Raw genomic sequence first — 22,523 nt, forward strand, 5'->3', positions numbered from 1 at the left:
ACTACAATTTGAAACATAATAAAGTTACTCTATGAATAGGAAGGCTGCGTAAATAGAAAAACAAAGGGTAAATGTGAGCTGCTTTTTTCTTCTGAAAAAAAAAAAGTCTACATCTACTCCATCACCCTCCCTTTCTCGTTGTACGGTCAAATGGGGGAGGGGGAGGGACACACACACACACACACACGCAAACACACACACACACTGCTGATGTCAGACTCCAGTCATGTCGACCCTCCTCAGCACCATCAGCACCGTCATCTTCATGGCTTTCCTACCGAGACGTAAGTAAACCAATTCCTCTGATCTATTTCTTCTTTTTCTACCTTCCCATTGCGTGGCTGCTGATGATGATGATACTGCCGTTTAGCATCGTTTCCCGGTGATAACAAGGTTGGAGTGTTACCGAGCGGGTCAGCTGGATGTTTTGGTTGCGCAGCGGCGGATGCCGTCGGGGTAAAGGATGAGCGGTGACGCTGGGCTGCATGTTGGAAGGATGCAGAGATGAGCTAGACTGACATACAGAGAGATGATGCAGAGGAAACATATGACGATAAGGTTGATGTGAACTCTTTTTTTCCCTCCCTATCAGATGCACTATGGGAATTTTGTGTGAAGATGGACGGTGCAGAGTGTTCAGTGGCTTCAGGCTCTCTCTGATTATTTGACTGTAACACACAGAAGGGTAATATTTTTATTCAGGGGCAGCGAGGCTTTAACCACGCTAATATAGAGCATGGATGCGTTCAGGTGTCGTCGGTTTTCTGGAATACATCTACGCAATGTTCAAACAATATAAGGAGAGTAAAGGCAGCTCACATGTAAGCCCCCTGACATACACATACATGCTGCATCAGAGAGAGCATGCACGTCAGCCTCTATGTGTTTGCATATATTTGGGTCACAGAGGTGACCATCGGTTTCGCTAAAGCTGGGGTGTAAAGCTCGCTTTAGTTTCTGGGTACATGCAGTCCAATCTCATCTCAAGTTGGCCAGAGCAGTACAACCATTGCATAATAAGCCTTAGAAACCAGGAGCAACAATATGCCTTTTTTATGTATTTATTTTTTTACAAGTATAAAGAAGTAAAGTATAAAGCATGTGGAAAAGGGGCAATGGGTAACTTAATAAGAAATGTTACACAAATTGCAGTAAAATTAATAGATTTGGGAAATTCTGTGTAAAAGCTAGGAAAACATGTCTATGGGAAAAAAACATTTTGGTGAAAAACATATTTATAATGATTATAACAACATATTAAAAATAATCATATATTTGTTTAGGTGATGTCCATTTTAACTTCCAGTTCTCTTTTCCCTTCCTTTTTTTTAAAAAAAAATAATTTTCAGGTAATTTCTTGTATTTGTATTTGTATTTTTTTTTTTTTAACCAATTTCCTGCTATTTTTTTGGGTCATTTCTTCTTTTGATGCTCATTGCATTCTTTTCATGTTTCTGAAAAAAAAATCTAGACAGGTTTCAAAGTGATAAATGACACCTCCAAATGCCCCCCCCCCCCCCCCTTTTGTTAAAAGATACATTCTGAAAACATTCATATATTTACAAAACAGATGATGAACTGCTCAAGATGTCTAAAGAAAAACAAGTGCAGTGTCAATAGGTCTTTCCAAATTCATTCTAATACTCACTGTCACATGTGCGTTTTTTTCCATACATTACAACTCCTGTAGTAATGCTTGCATCGTCACACCAAACTAAAGCGGAAGTTTTACAAACCATTTACAAATTTGAAGTTGTAGCAGTGCCTAATCAACAGACTGTTTCAGGTGTGATGGTTTTCTGTAGGCCGACGCGGAAGTTAGCATCGCCTTTGTTCCCTCGTGAAAAAACAGAAAAAAGCTTTGTTGTGAAAAAACGTTAATGATACTTTCATGTTTTGTCCAGCAAGATAATCTTTACAAGTGAACACCTTTTGTATGATTTTTGAATCCTAAATGCAATCACCAGGAGTAAAAAGCTAATGTTAGCTTTATATGAAATACACCACAGTTGCAAGATTTAAAGTTGCTACCACGTACATAAATATGTCATGTGAGTGCACAACGACCATACATAAATTGCTTAAGGTTACATTAACACGACACTGACATTGGAAAGGCTGCAGGATATAAAAAAAACATAAATAAATAAAATAATTTTTGCAATATCCCTAATACATACCAACTTTTAGCAGTAGATCTTTGGGTCATTTTTTCCTCATGTTTGATTTTTTTAAACTAAAAATAAACTTCACTGCAGTAGCATGATTTAAAGTTACCACCACATAGTGCGATGACCTTAAACAACAAAAGCAACACTGACATTGGTCTACAGGATATTAAAAAAAATAATTTTGCAATATCTCTACTACAGACCAACTATCCACTGCTAACCAGTGGATATTTGGATCATTTTTCCCTCATGTTTGATAACTGAACTACATTACAGTCACATGATTTAAAGTTTCCACCACGTACAAAAATATGTCACGTGAGTGCGCAGCAACCATACATAAATTGCATAACATTATGATAAAACAGCACTGACAATGGTGGGGCTACATGAAATAACCACAGCTCAACTGTTAGCAGTAGATCTTTGGATCATTTTTACATCATATTTTTTATATCCAAAAATTTTTTAAAAAATTGTAAGGGAAGGCAGCCACCTACATTGTCTAAGAAGATCTGCCACTGCCAGTCATTATTCAAGCTGAGAGTAACATTTCCTACCTTACATTTGCCCAAAAAGTTTAACAAGTGTTTGTAACTTTGAACAATGAATTATAAATTAGCACAGAGACAACAGAGGGGAGTTACATAAAGTACTTAGATTAGAAGTTAAATGAGACATTTGGTATTCCGTTCTCTTCAAAAACTTTTGTCTCAGAAAGCAGCATTAAGTAAGTCTGACCTGATCATGGAAACGTTTCCCTCCAGACGAGCGTGGTCCCTGCTGGGTTGGTTTTCAGACTAAGCCAGTGTTACAATCTGCCAGACTGAAACACTGTGTTTCTAACACGTTCCTCCAGGACACTTATCACATTTAATTGTCACATTTTTGTGTGAATCTGCACTCGTATCTTTTTCAGTCTGCACAGTGACTGCAAATACTGCATAGTGAGTGGTATCTTCACTATTCGTTCTCTTTAAATGTCACTGAAGTCAACACGAGAGGCAGAAAATTGGAATTTATTAAAAAAAATATATACAAACCAGGCAGCGCAATCCAACTGACAGAGGGTTTAATTTCTGATTATTGTGTTTTATTGCTGTAAAATTGATCCTCTTTGATACTACACACTCATGTATTATCCAACAGAACTGTATTCATCTTGTATATCATTTTTAGCACCAACAACGCAGAGAAAATTTACATGGAGAGAGGACGGACATGTCCCCCTCACTTTTAAAAAACGGGGACAATGACATGGGCTACCACTGTAGTATTTATAGAATACATTTTCAATGAAACAATTGGACCATTATCAAATTGAATAAGATGTAATTTTAATTTTATCCAAATTGGACTGCAGACCACAAAAAAAGCTTCTTTTTTGTATCCCCTTCTGCTGTGTACCTCCTGTCACTCCATCGCTGACCTGCTCCTCCCCTCTCTGTCCACATCACTGTTTAATGGGATTAGTTGGGAATCAGATAGATGACTTTGTGCAGTGACCTCCTAACCATACTGCTCATGCATTTGTGAACAGGCGTATTAGCACACACACAAACATGCACACACACAAACAAACACACAGGTCGATTAATGGGCTGTCTGTTGGTCACAGGCTCTCAGACATTCTCTAACAGCTGCAAAAGATGGGATCGATTCAGCCGTCTGAGCCACTTCTCAAAGTGTGTGTCTGTGTGTGCACTGTGTGTTGGATGAGGTCAAACTGTTTTACCTAAAACAATTCTGAAATGTTCCACAATTCAGCTACCGTCACCTCACCCGTGCTGCCAAAGGAGCTTGAGCTCACTGAGGTGTAATTATGGATCCCAATGTGGATGCATTCTGAAGCGCTGACTTATTTTTAACGTTTGCGTTCATAGGTAACCGTCTTACCACGTGCCTTAGACTCGAGTGTGGGGCGTTTGCAAAATTCACTCTCCATCAGGCCCACTGCATGCCTCATTAGTAGTAACTGTTCTTTGTGCTAATGCTTATGGAGAAATAGCAGCCGGTTGCACTGAGCGGATAACCATGTCAACAAACCATCTGAAAAATACTGTGTGAAAGCATTCTGGACTCACAAAACTGTGCATAAAGTTAAAGCTCTTTGCCTACTGTGACATTAGCTTGTCACTCAAGCAAATCAGATGAACAAAACATCAGTTATTCAACAGTGTTTTCATGGTTTGCATCTAAAATAATTAGAACAAATGACATCTTGATTCTAATTAAATATTTTTGAAAAACATGCAACCCTGGTATCAGTATAGTGTCACACTGTAGCCTCTTTGTAAGCTGCAGTCTCCATTATGGTCAGATTTTTTCACAGTTTACAAAGTGTAATAAGAAACTGTAATGAGACTTCCTCTTTTTATGAATCAATATCATTTGGAAATTGCATTAAAATTAAGCAAAACATAAGTAGTAGCTTTGAGTTTCAGGGTTGAGTTGCATTCCCCATTTGGCAGTAACCAATTAGTTTCAGTCAGATTCAAGTGGGGTCACATTTGTGGGTTTTTAGGCCTTCACAGTGCAGTAGTAGTTGGCAGAACTGTTGTAACATCAACCACTGTTTAATTGTCATGTATGTATAGAAAAAAAAACTAAAAAAACAACAAAATTATTGGCTGAGATACACGTAACTATCACTTACCTGCCATTTCAGAACCATGGACAGCGCTGTTAATTATGTGAGGGATTGATGGCTGTGCCGCGGTGCTGTCCGTGGTACTAATACTGAGCAGAGGAGAACAATGGACAGATACACAGCCCACTAGCTTTTCATGGTATAAAAAAGAACTTTTGTCTTTAATCCATTTCCCCCATTTTGGCAACCCACAGACAGAAAGGAAACAACAGGGAAGTGAAGCTGCTGTTTCAGAGCCATTGACAGTTTCCGTAGTCCTGAAACTGAGCAGAAGAGAACAATGGACAGATACACAGCCATGTTGTCCATCTATATATGGAGTCTATGGGTATGATCTAACAACCTTTAGCAACCTTTGCAGCTAGTGGTAGGTACTTTCATTGGAAAAGTAGCCAGTTAGCAGCCTCTCTGGATGACTGCTTCAGTAAAACACCGATTTGTAACGTGAAACTGCTTTATTCAGTGTTTTTACCGGTTTTAATCACAAAGTCTATTCAGAAAAAAGAAGAAAATTCCCCACTTGCAGTCTTTAACAGCCCCCTCAGTCATTTCATCCTGTCACCTGGCCTCAACTATAATAGCAAAAGGTCATATTTGAGACTATGTGTTATATTATTTACTCTACTAAAAACATAGATTACGCATGCAGTTGAACTAGAATAGCTCTGTGAGTGTGACTATGACTCATAGAAATATGTATCAATGAGGAGGGCCTTGCACTTCTAGCTCACACAAGGACGCCCTGGTGACATGTTAATATTAAACACTGGTGATGCTAAGAATTATTTCTGAGGTCAAGAAATCTGATTAAATGCTTCATTGGGAGCAATCACTGGTGAATTTTAGGCCAATTGAGGCACACTTTTCTCCTTGTTTTACTTTGTGTATTGTAGTCAGGTCTTGGGTACACACTTTGTAGTGCTGTAGGTGATCCTCTGCCCTCTCCTCCTACACATGTACACACACACACAGCAGCTTTAAATATGCTCTCCGAGCCCCTTTATCTTCCTCTACCTTCTTCAACAAACAGTTCTGCTGTTCAAGCCAAACACATGGAAACAAAGCTCTCCGCTCCTCTCGGCCCTGTTGGACTTTATCCAGCTGCTGTACAGGAGAATGACTGAGCAGACCACCCACCTCCAGCTAGTTTTAGGTTCTCAGATGGAGTAGGAAAGTATAGTGAGGAGAGATGATGACAGGTAACGAAAAAATGAGTTACAGTCGGCTTCTTAAAAACAAAAAGAGCTGCAAATGGATTTGGAGGACAAAAAGTCTTCACATCAGTTGTGCTGATACTTTTTTAATATGATGGAGAGTTTTACAAAACTGAGAGCTGGGGTATTCAATATCAGTTTCACTTATGAAGGGGTTAAGAAAAGGTCAAGAAGTGTCCCAACTACAGCTCAACCTTCTGTAGACTGTCTGAAACCAGCTATTGTGAAAACATAATTCAAGTTTTTTCTTCAATTTGGGTAATAAGGAATTGGATTATGATATGGGTTGAGGAGGAATTTCACTATTTAAAACGATAGCCTACTTGTTAATGTTCTCTGGTGGACACAGGCCTTTCATCCAATTGTCTAAATTTTGCGTTCATGTTTCCCTCATTTGCCTATCTCACTCCCTTCTTAGCTCCGCCCTCGTAAAATGCGAGAGAGAGATGTTAACTTTTTCCATTAACCCTGAAATTGCACAAATTGAAATTGCAAATAAATCAAAATGCCTAATGGAAACATGTCAGTTTTGAAAACACTTTTATGCCTGCCGTTTAAGGTTTTTTGCAGTTTTGGGGCATGCGGTTAAAGTTAAAGCTGTTTGTGGAAACACAGTCATCTCACAGTTGTGTTTTAATCGTCATTTCGCAAATACTGCTTAAGTTTTGTGCAAATCCGTACTGGTAACCCACCTACAGATATGTCGACAGAGAAAAGAGATGTCCTTTATTATTTAATAACCCAGAACACGATCATGTTTCCTTTTAAACACTGGAAATTATTTGTTAGACTTGATGTTTGAGGTGAAACTAAAATTCTGTAACTCAAACCCGATGATCAGGAGTGATCAGCCTCTCAGGTGACTGAATAGAAATGACAATCATTGATGTAAAAAGTGCCTTTGCAGACTCTCAGACTTTAACTGTCTTCATAATAAAAAGCTAATGGGGGAAATAACAGATTAAGAGAAAAATATTTCTAATAAATGAAGGAAGATGTTTTTCTCTCTTGTTTATATCCTTACCCAGATGGTGAATCAAATTCTATCTATCTTTTCTCCTCCACTGATGTTGTGATGTATCACATCAGCCTGATTAATTGTCTGATTAATATTCCCAATACACGGACAATTTATCAAGAATCCAAACATAAAGATCTTGGCATTTTATTCACTTAAATTTGATTGTTTCTGAAGATGTCCTAATCTTGTTAAGCCTACATGGAAAAAGTGATCTTTTTACTAGGGTTGTCAGAGTTAAGGCATTCACCTTGATTCGATTAAGGTCTATACATAACATGTGTTTGTTTGTTTTTTAATGGTGTTATTTCCTGGCCGCTGTCCGAAATTGCTGTCTTTAAGAGACTTTAAAACTCAGCCTGCTGAGTTTTACAGCTGGAGTGATGATACTGATATCATGTTAAACTAGAGGACTTAATGAATCCAGAGGTACAAACCATGTCCTGCTAACTTCTTGGGAAGAATAATGCTCCAAAGATTTTGGCGAAGGAAAAAACGGCATGGCATTTTGCTGTCATTTGATTATTAATTAGGACAATCTAATAAGAATTGCTTCACCTTGTCAAAATGGACCTCAAAACTGTTTGAAAATGTGAAAAAAGTGATACATCACGATTAACTTTTGATATTCTGTGATTTAAAAAAAAATAATAATTTGACAGCCCAATTTTCTTACATAATAAGGAACTAGAAGAAGCTCACACATCAGTGTGGGCCAGCACAATGACAAGTGGAAGATTGACATCTCCAAGAACAAGTTTTGACACACTTTAAATGTTTTTGACAGATATCCCTATTCTCATAATCACGTGCGTTACATAGAACCAAACCGATACATCAGTCAAGCACATTTCATCAACCGATACCAGTCCACCACAGATTTATTGGTATGAGCTTATATGTGGTCCAATATACATGATATGAAAAGAAAGAAAATAATTTTCCAATGAAGTTCTCAGTTTTGGTGCACAGATGCCATGTTTATATATACATAGTCACATAGTATATATACACATATTTATACACACACAGTAGTATCAGCTGATATATAAATAACAGATTTTTTTTACACTTTAATATGGGTATCTGCATTGGCCCCAAAAATACATTATTGTTCAGGCTCTAGTGTTCGATGTTGAAAAGTTCCCATGACTATTGTGGGACAGACCTCATTTTCATTTCCTGCCTCCCCCTCTTTCCTAAATCTCTCGCTATGTCCTACTCAGTCCTCCTCTCTCTGCGTCTTTGTCACATCATTTTACGTCTTCTCTCCTTTTCTCTCTCTGCTTTGTAGCCAACCGCTGACTCGGTGTGTGTGCGTGCGCGTGCCCCCCCCCACACACACTGAAATAGCCTTCAGCTGTGCTCAGATATGTTCTCATGTCCTTAAGGACTCTTTGTCTCTCTCATCTTTTTTTTTTATCTCCACTTTACTTCTATCATGATTGAAAAATTCTTTCTATCTTGATTCAAAGCAATACTGCCAAAAATGCCTTTTCAAATGTTGATGTTTCTGTTTGATTCGAAATGTAAATACGGTGTTAAGGTTCACCTTCAGATATTGCCATCAAAAGTGAAACTTGAGTTCAAAGCTCTTTACATCAGTTATAAATACTGGAAGCGCTCACTGAAAATATATATTGTGACAGACAGGCTGGATGCTGATTGGTCGATGCTGAGAACCTGGGAAATGTCAGGGCTTTGTACAGTAATAATTGTACAAAAATATTGAGTGAGACCCATGACCACTTCATGTTGCCCTCTTACATTAGACATGTTCTGCAGTGGTTTCTCACAGTGAAATGCTATCAGATTTCGCAGGATCACTCAGACTTGATGGTCCATCTAACAGCTAAATTTGGTAAGAACTGTGTTTTTTATGTAGGCCACATCAAAAAGAATTGGCAAGGAATTAAAGACAAACGGTACAAAACATTTTCACACATTAGAGCTTGTATTTGGTAAGGCTGGATAAATTCTGATGCAAAAATTTTTTGGGAAAAAAAATTAAGTGAAAGTGAAGTGAAAGATCTGAAATTTACATAACACAACAAATGCCATATATTTAACTAGACTGGGGCAACCTCGCAAAGAGGGTGTATGGCCCGTTTCACACAGCGTGCGTCATGAGCGTAAGACGTCAGCCTCGCTGAGCAGCATCATGTTTCATGCATGTGGTGGTTACACATACAGCGTTGTTGGAACGTTGCTGCTGCATTGCTGCTTGCTTCTTTAAGTGCTGTGTTTCTGGATTTAAAAGCACAAATTCCACTAATTTATAAAGTCCTGCAAGCTCCTGCACAGCCAACAACCTGGTCCTGTAAATGTTTCAAAGTAAAATGCATTGTATTAGGAACTGATGGGATTCTGTCCACAGAGACACTGTCAAAGGGCTTTTGTTTTGAAAGGGAACCTGCAAGTCAGCTGCAGCACATCTATAGAAATGGTGGCTCAGGTGGCTCAGGAATAGACAGTAAAAGTTATGTTTTCATGATTATATTGACTCTGTACCACTTTTTACTGCAGTTTAAAAGTCTCTCTCTGTTACAGTGATGAGAAAATACAAGATCAATAAATAAAAGAAATCGATAGATTGATCGATTAACCGATAAAGAAAATAATTGTTAGGTGCATCCCTATATTTAACACTTCAACACCTGGATAGACATCAGTTTTGTTGTGGAAAAAAAACGTAAACAACGTGTCCCATAAACTGAAGAAAAAAAAAACTGAAAATGAATTGAGGAACATTATTGGATATTATTAAAAAACACATTATCAAACAAGGAAAATGTCCAGAAGACTATATGTATAATTCTCTTGAATATATTTAAAATTGTGTCACAGAAAAAGAAAAAAAAAGATTTTTAGCACTCTCTTGAGGTCATTTTCTTACTTTCTGTTTTGTTCTTTACTTTTTTTGTTTTGCCCATGTTCAGTTTTTCTTGTAACTTTTTACTTATTTCTTGCTAACTTTTAGGGCATTACTGTTAAAGTTGCTCATCACCCTCAAACCTATTTTTTTTTAAAAAAAAACTCAATCCTTTACACTGATCTTACAATACACAGTATTCTTATGATGTCAGCGCTGTTTCTATACGCCAAATAATAGCAAGCTAAGTCAAATGACACAATGACTGTTACATTTCCATGATTTTGAGAGACAAGGCTTCAAAATTTGAGGTGGGTTGGCTGCAAACATATGTGAAAGAACCCACTGGCCTTCTGGGAGTGCATGCTGTACATTAGGGGTTTCCCAAGGTCAAAAATACCAGCCTGTTCTCATTGTGAAGTTGTCAAACTGCTGCTCTGTCAGTAATTTCAGTGCCAGACACTCAGGATTTTCAACCTTTCCTAAATGAATATATTCATAGTTATGTTACATTAATGTACTTCAATTTCCTACACACCACACAGTTCCATGACTTTTCCAAGCCTGAAAAATGTGACAGTGAAAATCTATGAATTTTCCAAGTTTTCCATGAACTTGGGAACCATGGACACTGACGCCAAAAGCTACCTTTCACAGCGATATGACACACCACTGGGCGGCCAGGTGGCACTTGTTGCATCAGTCTGTTATGCTGCTTGATGGCGTCAGTTAGAAACACAGCCACTAACAATGTCATGTAAGGATCAGGAAGCCCCTATAGGGCAGGCAGGTGCGGAGGTTCACCCAGGAGCCCGGTGTTCGCTTTACTAAAATGTCTAGCCAAACCATGATGTTTTTTCTAAACCTAACTACAAGCTTTTGTTCACATCTGGGTGTTGGTTGCAGTATCTCCCAATGACAAAAGCAGATGCAGGAGGATACCTAACTTAGACATGAAAGGCCACTGACAATGCTGCGATAAGTGACAGCTTTTACATGTTACGTTGGTACAAGGTACCAAAACTAGCGTACATGAGGAAAAAAGTAACGTCTACAGATTCACGCCATGCCACACAAGTTCAATGAAGATCTTTGAAATGTTTCAATCCTTTTTGGATTTTCGTCAGGTCAAAAGTAGGATTAAAGTAAGATCAAAATTTCTTCAATAACTTGTGCGGCATGAGTAATTCTGCAAGCTTGTCTTTTTTTCCCCTCATAACATGTTGAAAATACGCAGAAAAGATCAACACTTTTTATAGCCAGCAAGGGAACCAAAACAAGCATGCCCAAAAACACAGTTCATGAATCCTAGAATATACTGTAATTTATGGTGGAATTAATGCAGTGCATATGATGAATCATGTTAGCATACAGTTAGCCATGGACTCACACTCACCATACACAACTTGGGTGAATTTTTTAAAAAAAAATGTTTTGATTCTTTTGATTGGTTGATTCTTACAGACAAATGATAAATAAATAAATCAAGAAATGGACACATTCAGATTTTTTTTACAGTTTCAAAGGTAGGAAGTCACCACCTCTTTTTTCATCTGTCTTGTTTACCAAGTCGATCTAAATTATACAGTGCATGGCATGTCCAAGGTATTGTAGCTGCTGTATTTTGCGGGACCCAAGCAAGTGTAGTTTACGAAGGGAAAACACTACTAATACTATTTCTGCCAATATACCCCTTTAATCCTACTCACTAGATCTTAAACACTTTTCATTTTGAAATATCTTTTTAAATTTTTTTCAGTAAATGAAATTAAACACTGGTAGATGCATTATTACTAGAGCTATATGGTCAATATCAACATCCTCACTGCACAGTGCTAACACTATGGTGATGAGACAGTCCACTGGGTTTACTGTTTGACCGCAGGGGCTTGTGGGTAAAGCGGAACGTTAGTCCATTAATAAATGAAACAACCATGTGATGAAGACATATGGTCCTGCTCGGATCTGCCCTTGGCTGGCGCTGTGTGTAAGTTCCAGCGATAAAAAAGTCAATAGAAATGAGAGGGAGGTATAGAGGAAGAGCTGGGGAGATGGAGGAGAGACGCTGGATGTGGGCTGAATGAGAGACCGAGTCTGTGGGCTGGGAGAGTGGGAGTTATCTGCAGAGAGATGCTTTGACCTCCCTCCCTCTCTGCTGCTACTAGTGCTGCCTTTAGGTTACACACACACACACACACACACACACACACACACACACACACACACAACACAACACAGAACAGGAGCAATAGTGTATTGAAGGAGAGAAAGGAAGAGTTAGATTTGTGTGTTGCTTCAGTTAAATGATCAGCATAGTGTCAGGTTTATGACTCTATTCCATGGTACTATGCTCTTGCCCTCAACCAAATCACTCACTTCAGATTGAGCACTTTACTGTGGCAGCGAGTAAGGATGCATCAAACAAACAGGGCAGTTTTTTGCCACCATTATGTATGTAAGTATGTATCGGGGGAATGTCTCAATTTCAAACATCAGATCAGAGGCCAATCAGGGAATTTTTTTTGACTGATTGAGAATATTTAGTTGATAGAGTATGCAATCCTTTATGTCAGCTGTCACACAGATGATTTTTCTTTCATGCACGGCAACATAGAGCGCAGCCTTCATCAACTCTTTTAAACTAAGCTGCTCGTCTCTCCTCTCTGCTACGCCACCAAACAACACACTCCATAAACAAAAATGTAGTACGAGACAGTGTATTTACCAAAGTTAGAGGCACTCATTTCGTTTAAGCTTAGTGTGAGAGTCTCATCTTTTGCTTTCAGCTATAACGCATGGTGTTTTTCCGCCATTTGCTTCCCTCAAACCATGCACATACACACACACACACACACACACACACACACACACACACACACACACACACTGCAGACACCCCTCTGTGTGGTGAGAAACGGATCTGCATACAGGTGCACAGCAAACCCAGTGACCAGCCACGCACGACTTCTAAATAATAAAACACTGGAACAGCATTAAAAAAATCTTTGGCCCTCATTTATGAAACCAACATACGACAGAAAACTGCGTGCACGGTCATTTCAATGCAAAGAGCGGCATTTAGCAATGTGGATATGAGCGGAAGCTACAATCAGATCTCACATCAGGTCTCAGCTCATGTTCAGTGTGCAGCGGTGGTGATGTTGTGTTGCAGTGATATACATGGTTTTAAGGTATACTGGGATTAAGTTGATGATTATCAAACTGTGCACATTTGTATATCTGCCATATTAAGAAAAAAGTGCAATTGGGTGGAGAATCTCACTTTTTTTTGGGTTATTTTCAAACAGGAAACTTTTTGTACAAATACATCCATTAAAAAAAAAACAAGGTTAAGTCTTAATTATACAGATTAAATATTTGAGCAACCTAAACCAAACCTTCTGCTCTGACTGATAATAATAATAATAATAATAATAATAATAATTTAATAAGAATAATATCATGAAACTGCAATATTTAATAATGTGGAGGAGTTGGAGAATTTTTATGAGACCATATTCTGACTGGCATTTAAGTATTTGCAGCCACATATTATTACTAAAAAAAGTATAGTTAATGTGATAAAATGTTATATTTTGTAAAGGCAGATATTGCAGTGATCTCTGTTATGCCTTGCAGTTGCCTGACTCTGTGGGACTGACTGCAGGATGCTGCCCACCTCTAATCCATCTGAAACTTTTACTTTAAACACTGACAAATCAAAGCATATTTATCATTTAAAGGGAATAACCACGCTCTGTAGTGTAAATATCTAAATACTAGCAGCCAAGGCAGTTATATTTTTCCCCTTGTCCGGCCCAGACACAGGTGGTGCACCCCTGACGCCACCTGTTACAAAAGCAGCCCTGATACGCATGAACATTTGCTCCAAGCTCTGGGTCAGTTATAAGCTTTTAAACTGAAGCTGGGATGTCTGTGTTTCCATGTCTAGCTCAGTAAAGTTCCTTATCTTGGCGGTATTATTTCTCACCAAGTGGTAAACTCTCAGGGTGAGGCCTCTAAACCCAGAATACACTGGGGCGTGGTATGCAAATGATAATGGCTTTCTGCCATCACATTTATCAACAGCTGGTCATTCCTACACTGTGATTGGAGGAATAAGAACGTTTTAGAAATCACACACGAACCCTAACTTAGACACTATACCCTAAGTACCAAATAAGGAACAAGTAACGTAAAAAAAAAGAAGAAAAGAAAAGAAAAGAAAACACAGAACAAAGAAAATCAGAACTATAGGCAAAACAGTTAACCTGGCAAAATGAGACGAGGCAGAATCAACCAACGGCCAAAAGTTGTTGTTTTTTTTGTCAAGTAAAATAAGTCTAGGCAAAACAATGAACAAAGTCTTTTTCAGGCAAAGCAAAGCTAAATTCTAAACCATACTGAAGGCAAAGCAGTTGCAAACTATCCTAACAATAAAAAGAAAAAAAAAGCCAAATCTCCCAGGGGGGGTCTTCAAATTAGTATGTCCATACCCAACCATACCTGCTCCTCTAGTCACACCACTGCTAACTGCAGGTCCACAGGACACCAACATCATAAAGAATATGGTGATTTTAAGGCAGAATATGCGGGAATACCACGCTCAATAAAAACATGCAGCAGCTCCTACCTGTACAGGTGTGTGTCCCCCGTCTCCCGCAGCTCCAAACGCCCAACGTGCATCTTCAACTCGGACACCCCATCCGCCACTTTACAAACGCTCAGTGCTGCATGTGGGTAGGTGTAGGCCTACCTGTCGTCATCAGGTGACAGAATTAATACACAAACAAGCAAAGTTTCAGAATGAGATACACATAGACACTACACATACCTGAAATATGAATTCAGACTTTCTGTGACCGCGCGCATTGCATGGGCGCTCCACGGAGTATTTAAAGTGCGGATGTGAAAATTGGCACGTCTGTGTTGCGGTGTCGGCATCTTCCTTAAATGGAGAGGAAGTGATGCGTGAGGTGGGAGGGGACATATCATAGTAATTTTAATAATATATGTACTGTATGTATATATGTGTGTGTGTGTGCGTGTGTGTGTGTGCAAAGTGCTTTGCAATAAGGGCACTATACAGAGTGCTTCACATGAAAACAGAAAGAATTAACATAAAACAGGTCAGCAAGGCAATTCAGCATACAAGGACATTTAAAAACAGTTTTAAAATGTGAAATAATAAAACTATAAATCTTTCATTTTTCAAATGAATTGCAGCACTCTGAGGCGAGAGTAAATAAATTAGTTTTTAACTTTTTTTTTTAAATAAAAATATTTAGTGAGCTGGCTTCTCTATCGGTAGAGTGTTTCAGAGCTTTGGAGTGTGAGTGACATTTTCTTTTGGCTGTTGCTGGTAACCTCCAATAAACCAGCAGCAGATGATCACAGTGTTCATGAAAGTAAAAAGTTGAAAAGGGAGTTATTGCAACGTAGCTTGCCCATTTAGAGCTTTATAAATATTATATTAAGCTTATAAAAGGAGGAGGACCTAAAAATCAGTTCTAAGTGTCACAGGAGGCCAGCACAGAGAAGCTAGTCCCTCCAGCATTTTGCTGGCAGTTTTTGTGATTAGTTGGTTTTCCATTACAGATTTGCACAAAACTTAAGCGATATTTTCAGTATTTCGATAAAACACAATTGCGAGATGACTGCGTTTCCACTGAGTGATGTTCTGTGACTTCTCTCAAGATTTTACATGACTTTCCTCTGTCGGTAACATTCCAGTAACCATGGTGATGGATGTCAAAAATATTGGCAGGTTTATTTCTATCCAATCTAATATCGCTTCTTTGTCTCATATAAGAGTTAAGAAGATCTTGGTCTCTTCCTCCGTCCACACATGGAGCCATGTCTTGTCGAATGTCATATGACTTGCTACTTTGGGTTTAATGGAGGTTGGCATCCATAGAGTCGCATTACTGCTGCCCGCTGTTGCATCATATGATCTATAAAAGCAAAAAAAAGTGTTTCCATAGCAGTTTTTTTGCGAAATACAGCTTTCTCGAATCACCTGAAATACCACCTCATGCGAGCGTAAAAACTTTTCTGCGATATTTTGTATTCTCTATTTCAATTTGCGCAATTTGAGGGTTAATGGAAAGTCGCCTTGTGACAGCCCAGCCTGTATCTCGTAGCCTGCCAGGGACTCCAGTCCTCGTAGTGTTCCTCTGGAGCCGTCTCTTTTTCCTCTTGCCTCTGTATGTTTATGCAGTTGAGTCATAAAGCCTTGGGATAAGCAGCAATTTTCTCGCTCAAGTGGAAACATTTTTGACTCTGGTGGACATGTCTTCGCCTCAGTTAGCATCCACCAGGGCAAATTTGCAGCTATTTGTGTCAACACGCGTCTTTGAATTATATACACCCGCACTGCCTCCAAAATTCACTTCACATTCAGTCAGAAGACAGCTTTAGAGGTTTTGTGTTGCACAACTACACAAGCTCTTTTTCTATGGCTGAAGACAGTGTCAAGTTATTCTGCTTTATGAAAAATATGTGCTCCTTTACATTATTAAACACTGTACATGATGACTGGTGCATGCATGCATGTGTGGCTGCTGTAAAGGAAGATGTATGGCTGTTGTGAACTCATGCAGATGTATGAAATATTAATGTACTGCAGAGCTGCATGTTCCATCCTGCTCTTATCAAAGTGCTGCTCAGCAATTGGTGACTGTTCTGCTTGAGGTCTTATGGGCTAAATGCAGTTTAACCATCAACATCAAAATCAGTTTTGTTGTGCTGCGTTCAGGCACCTTTCACAAGCATATAAACCTCTGGAATGCGAGAAAATTGGTTTTATTTCATAAAAATAAATAAATAACAGGAGATAAGAAACTGACTTGAATATAACTGCGTGTAAATTTTAAGATATTATCATAAAATAGAGAAAAAATATCCAAATGATGTCAATGATGTCAGTGATGTCAATCCAGGTTTCAAAGAGTTTAAAGGGTTAAGATTCTGTTAGGGGGGCCCTTTAAATTTGGGGGGTTGTTTTCCTCTGTGTTTTCATTCATGGATGCAAACTAAAACTGAATCTTGACTGGTTTACAGAAGCATACAACAGCGAGACGGTGACTGCAGTTCTTGTCGACAAATCCAGTCTGCTGTGACCCTCATGTCACCACACATGCCGACCATATTGGAGGTCCGAGGCTTTTAACAAGCGGTGAAAGGGAGAAGCTCTAATTTCTGAAAACACATGTTGGCTGACCATTTCTTTTGGCATGGTGAATGGCTGGTAAAGCCATGCCCCACAAAACATGGAACCATTAATCCGTTATCTTTGGCAGATTTGTTTTGAAATTAAATTCTTGCGTTTGTGTAGTTGGGGAACAGTTTTTTGCTATAACCATGGAAACGGCAAGTGAGAGACGGGGCAGGGAAGAGAGGAAGTACTTTACGGCAGCAGATGGGAAAAGGCAAACCTGTGAGGCTCAGTGGGCTCCTGGCTGCAATTCAGAAACACACACACACACACACACACACACACACACTGCAACTGTCACCTCTGCCAGGACCTGGGGCTTGGCAGACTGATTGCCATTAGTGCCCCTGCTGTGCAAGGTGGAGAGTGCAAAGTGACTTGCTGAGCTGACATGGCTGCTGGCCTTCCTGTCTGTCTACACTAAACTTTTTTTTTTTGTTGTTGTTGTGTTTTTCACGCACTACATTTCCCAGAGATAAACTGCAACTCTTGCTCTCCCTCTCCTACAGCTAACTGATGATGGATCTATTCCGCAGAGGAGAGCTAGGGCTTCTGGGAGGAGGAGGAGAGGGGCTGAGAGATGATGTGGGCGTTCCTGGGATCAGCTGGTCGGCAAATCGGCTGCCAGATGACATGTACCCGGCATCGGGATTGGCCCTGGCCGCCGCCTACCATGACATCAAGACACGGCTGGCGAGTCTGGAGAGAGAGAACAGCAGTATCAAGAGGAAGCTCAAACATTACGAGGTCAAGGTAGAGAGCAACACACACAAACACACACACACTCACACACACACACACACACACACACACACACACACACACACACACACAGACACACACATACACACAAAGAAGTTGGATACAATAACAGTTTTGTAATTTGTGAATTCATTCTTTTCTGGAAAGTCTATCTCCTGTTCTCTGCTTCAGTTTCCGATGATCAGTGAATTTGGAGAGGAGAGGATATTGTGCTGCTCCTGTGAACCCATCATCAAGGACACCAGTGTGATCCAATCAGAGACCACCAACCTACAGCAGAGGATCAACTCCCTCACTCAGGAGGTACTCTGCGATTACACAAAGCTGGGAACATGGAGATGGAGATATTGCTAAGTGTAAAAGCAGCATTCTCGAGCATTCTGACAGTCAGACACCAAGCAGACAGTGCACTTTTAAAGAGGCAAAACCAAAACTTTAAAAACCTCAGGTTTGCTAATAATCCCTCATTGCACAGGAAAAGTGTATGAGTAATGCGTATGGGCGGTATGCAATATTGCACACCTTCATACCTTCTTGAAATTTCACCAGGGTATACAGTATATGATGAAGTGTGTGCCCCCCACCACCACAACTTCTACTTACTTTGAGCTTTTCTTACTAATAAATACACAATAGAAACCCACAAAATATTACAAAAACTCATATTCTCACACTAAGTTTCCTTATTAAACAAAGAAGCACAACTTTTGAATTCAACTTTCTCTTGGTCATGGAAGACTGACAAGGCTTGACTGCCTCATTAACTCATTAAAAAACATATCATTCAACATATCATATCAAACGTCATTCAAATGGACAGAAACAAAATAAAACTCATCCAAACCATCTTGGTTACTCTTGCTAGTAATCTAGTGAGTAAGTCCACTGTTCCAACAATCACCAGCTCCGGTTTGGTCAAAATAAATCTTAAATTCACCAAGTTAGATTTAAAAAAACTGTCATTACTTCCTGCTGGTCGCCGACTGTTTACAGTCCTGTAACTTCTCCCTCCACCACTAGGTGTTGTTGTGTCCTTCAGCTTAGCTGTCTGTTTCACCAGTAGAGACAGGAGACTGAGCTCTGGTGGTGCATGCTTCGCACTACAGTGCGTTTAATAGAAAGAGGAGCGCCTGTATATATGACAAAAACATACTTTCAGCATTTCTAAATACTGTGGTATCCCGTAATACTGTGACACTGCTCAAGCCTAACTTATAACCTACACCTTGATGGAGGGTGCTTCATTCTGCTGTAAAGGTGATTATACAAACAGTTACACTCCAGGACGTAGTAGGAGTAGGTAGGGTGCGGTTTGGGAAAGGCTCAGGGACTTTCGATGCAGCGCTATTAGGCTGTTGCGGCTCAAGTGTAGAATTAACAAAGTCTGCACGCCCATATTATTTAATACAGTTACTACAGAGGTGATGTTTCGAGCTACATGCTCAAATAAAATGAGGGATATTAAATTAGACAGTCACACAGTCCTTCTATGGAGCTGTTCTCACTGATCAAGGTCATTTTTGCTCCATTTAACACAACCATTCTTGTTCAGCTATGGTTGGAGCTGTGTGTATAGTATGTCACCAGTCGCCCACTATGACGGCCAAGTTTTGCCGATAACCATAGTTTCATATTGGTCAACCTCCATCACATGTTAGTTTGTGTTTCTCATGGTGACAGCTTGCTACTGAGTGAATGCTGACAGTAATATTTAGTCACACTGTCAGAACAGGAGGAGGGGGGAGACTCCCAGTGGCTGGAATTCAGCTAAGAGCTGGTACCCAGTCGACTGGCAGCCAAAAGGTCTTTGGTCTGGGGCAGCGTCTAGCTCACCTGCGAGAGTGTGCGCCCCATATCCTGAGGCATCTGCAGCGGCCCGGGCTCGATTCAGCCTGCGGCCCTTTGCTGTGTCATCCTCCCTCTCTCCCCCACATTTCCTGTCATTCTACAGCTGTCCTATCAATAAAGGGAAAATATCCCCGAAAAAATTATCTTTAAAAAAAAAAAAAAGGCCTTTGGTCGGGGAATGGTAATTTCTGGGTGGCTGCGTCTGTAAGGTTAAGAGCTCAGCAGCATTATTTACAACTGAGTTATCAGATCATGCTGCTTTCAGAACGTACGGTGAGTCACAGCTGAGCTGACGAAGCTCCACTGCTAAAAGCTACTGACTGAATCAGCGCTGATGGTGATTCAGTACAGTCAGTTCACTTTGAAAATGTCTGATTTGCTTTCTTGTACATGTTTTGAAGGAGATTCTTTTTTGGTAAAGTGTCCCTAAACTCATCTGGATTATATTTGTATGAGAGATATTAGAAATGATGAGCGTAAATGGGGCCAACAGACATGTCAGTAATTTTGCAGATTTCAGAAAATAAAATCTGAGGTTATCTCCTCCCTCTCTGTCTCAGCTCCAGAAGAGTAAGGAACGAGAGGAGAGGCTAGAGGAGGTCATACAGGCTTATGAGAAGATTCACATGGAGAAAAGTAATGTCCAGAGAGACCTAGACAAGATGGTAAACATGCATACACACACATACACACACACACACACACACACACACACACACACTTACTTGTAATAATACTCTATGTCTTAATCTTCTGAAACCTGGATAGATGTCAGTGTTATATTATTTTAATGATTTGTTTTTGTTTATGTCAGGTCATTTCTTGTTTTATATTGTTTTGTAAAATTTTTCATTTCAATCTTTTACTTGGGGGGGGGGGGGGGGGGGGGGGGGGGGGGGGGGGGGGCGTCTTTTCTTATATAATAAAGATGTTCAATGAATTTTACTTCTTCTTGAAAAAATATGGCTTAAATTTCAAAGGGTTAAGAAGCAATTTAGGTTTTAGCTCTTGCGCGTGTTTGTGTGTGTGTGCTAGACGACTCTGGCAGAACAGCATGTGGAGCGGATCTGCAGCCTGGAGTCGGCTCTCAGGCAGAGAGAAAGTTCCCTTCAGAAACTCAGCGCTCAACTCCGCAGCAAAGACGCACATCAGTCTCAACTGCACGCCAGCCTGGACGTACCCAGAGGTGGGTGCTGCCGGATCAGCAGCAGACTCTGTTTGATCATGGTGGCATTAGCCGGAATAGAAGAAGCAGTTCTGATAATAATTAATACCACTTGCTCCAAGCATCGGGTCACCCAAATTGCCCTGAATATCTCTTCCTACAGTTCCACGAGACTTAGTTTCAGTCATTTTCAAGAGTCAAGTCCCTATTCTCACCTCTTGATCCATGAAGAAAACACAGACATACAAAAACTGCATTTTCCTTGTGTTATCATGTTAGTTAGCTCTAGTGTTGTAATTATAATAAGAGAGAATGAAAGATCAGACTATTTTATCGCAACATAATATACAGCTGCTTCCCAGCTGGCATCGGACATTAATATGATGTCAGAGAGACTTTGGACTTTGAAAATTCGTCAGGAATGAAAATCTGCTTGATGATACTTTAATTTTCTAACATTGGTAGAATTTCACATTGCATTGACATTAACGCCATTACAATTTGCAGACCCTTTGTTATTTCTACAAACCTTACTACTGCCTTATGCCCGGAACTGTTTCCATTTCAAAATAAAAGCCCTCTGACAATATGTCCATCAACAGAATCCCTTCATTTGTTGACATAAGGCATTTTTTTTTGTGAAACATTTTCAAGACCGTGCTGTTGACAATGCAACTTCATAAATGAGTGAATATTTGCTTATAATTGTGGAAATGTAGTACTCAAAGCAGCAGGCAACTCTGCAGAAGCGTCGCACGAACAACACTGCCAGCAGGAACACCGCCAGCGTGCAACACGACAAGGTTGCCATCACATGCTGCTCATGCATTAAGTGTGAGGCAGGCTTATTCTGTCGTCAGTATTCTATGTCAAATTCATGTGGCATTAACGTTATGCTGAAATTGAATTTTGGTCACCCAATGTCACAACTTAAATTCCAATTCAAATTTCAGTTTCTGTTAACTTGACATTCTGTTCACTGACTTGCATCAATATAAAAATGGGGAAAATGCATGCTGAGTTAACAACAAATATTCAATCCGATTAAAGCCAAAACAAATGTGTATTCCTCCACTGATGTCATTGTAGGCTAGTGAAAGAAAAAAATAAAACTGGCAGCAACGAGGAAAGATGAAACAGACTGAAGCTGTTGTGTGTGTGGTTTTTTTTTTTCAGAGGGCCGCGGGCCGACGCTGCAGAGTTCCCGCAGTCTGGATGCCCTGTCAGACCTGAAGCTGCAGCGCCTGGAGGCCGAGCTGGAGGGGGCCCGGCAGCAGGCCGAAGGAGCCTGTCAGAGGGAGAAGGAGCTGAGGGCCGAGTTTCAGAGGCTGCAGCAGGAGGTGGCACAGCTACAGGAGGCACAGAGACAGGTAGGCCTGATGCTGACTGGAGATCACACCTGTTACACTATCACACTCATTATCTCTACATTATTCAGAGTGTGACCACTTTGTCACACTTGATGGCCAAGATAGAGACATTTAGGGGCTGCCCTTTGACAGGTGGTGACTCCATTCATCAGTGAGAGACCCCTCAGCTGACTGAGATTAATTCAAGTCAAGCTTATTTTTCTGTGCAGTGTACTTCTAGAGATGTTTTGGTCCCCA

At 40.0% G+C, this 22,523-nt stretch overlaps 1 protein-coding gene and 1 long non-coding RNA gene across 2 annotated transcripts in view; one reads left to right on the forward strand and one right to left on the reverse strand.

The window, feature by feature from the left end:
• The first annotated feature begins 231 nt into the window (after window positions 1-231).
• LOC121956088 (TANK-binding kinase 1-binding protein 1-like) overlaps window positions 232-22,523 on the forward strand; it is a 28,311-nt gene continuing 6,019 nt past the window's right edge. The window contains exons 1-6 of the mRNA XM_042504184.1: window positions 232-284; window positions 17,651-17,894; window positions 18,075-18,206; window positions 20,312-20,416; window positions 20,787-20,937; window positions 22,093-22,286. Coding sequence (XP_042360118.1) covers window positions 17,658-17,894; window positions 18,075-18,206; window positions 20,312-20,416; window positions 20,787-20,937; window positions 22,093-22,286 — 819 coding nt within the window. The 5' untranslated portion in view covers window positions 232-284; window positions 17,651-17,657. The remainder of the gene's footprint in view (window positions 285-17,650; window positions 17,895-18,074; window positions 18,207-20,311; window positions 20,417-20,786; window positions 20,938-22,092; window positions 22,287-22,523) is intronic.
• LOC121956089 lies at window positions 14,490-14,827 on the reverse strand. The gene is made up of 2 exons (XR_006106668.1): window positions 14,760-14,827; window positions 14,490-14,681 (listed from the first exon to the last, which is right to left on the reverse strand). It is a non-coding gene; the product is annotated as an uncharacterized LOC121956089 (long non-coding RNA).

This window comes from Plectropomus leopardus, chromosome 17, assembly GCF_008729295.1.
Source record: "Plectropomus leopardus isolate mb chromosome 17, YSFRI_Pleo_2.0, whole genome shotgun sequence".
Lineage (NCBI taxonomy): Eukaryota > Metazoa > Chordata > Actinopteri > Perciformes > Serranidae > Plectropomus > Plectropomus leopardus.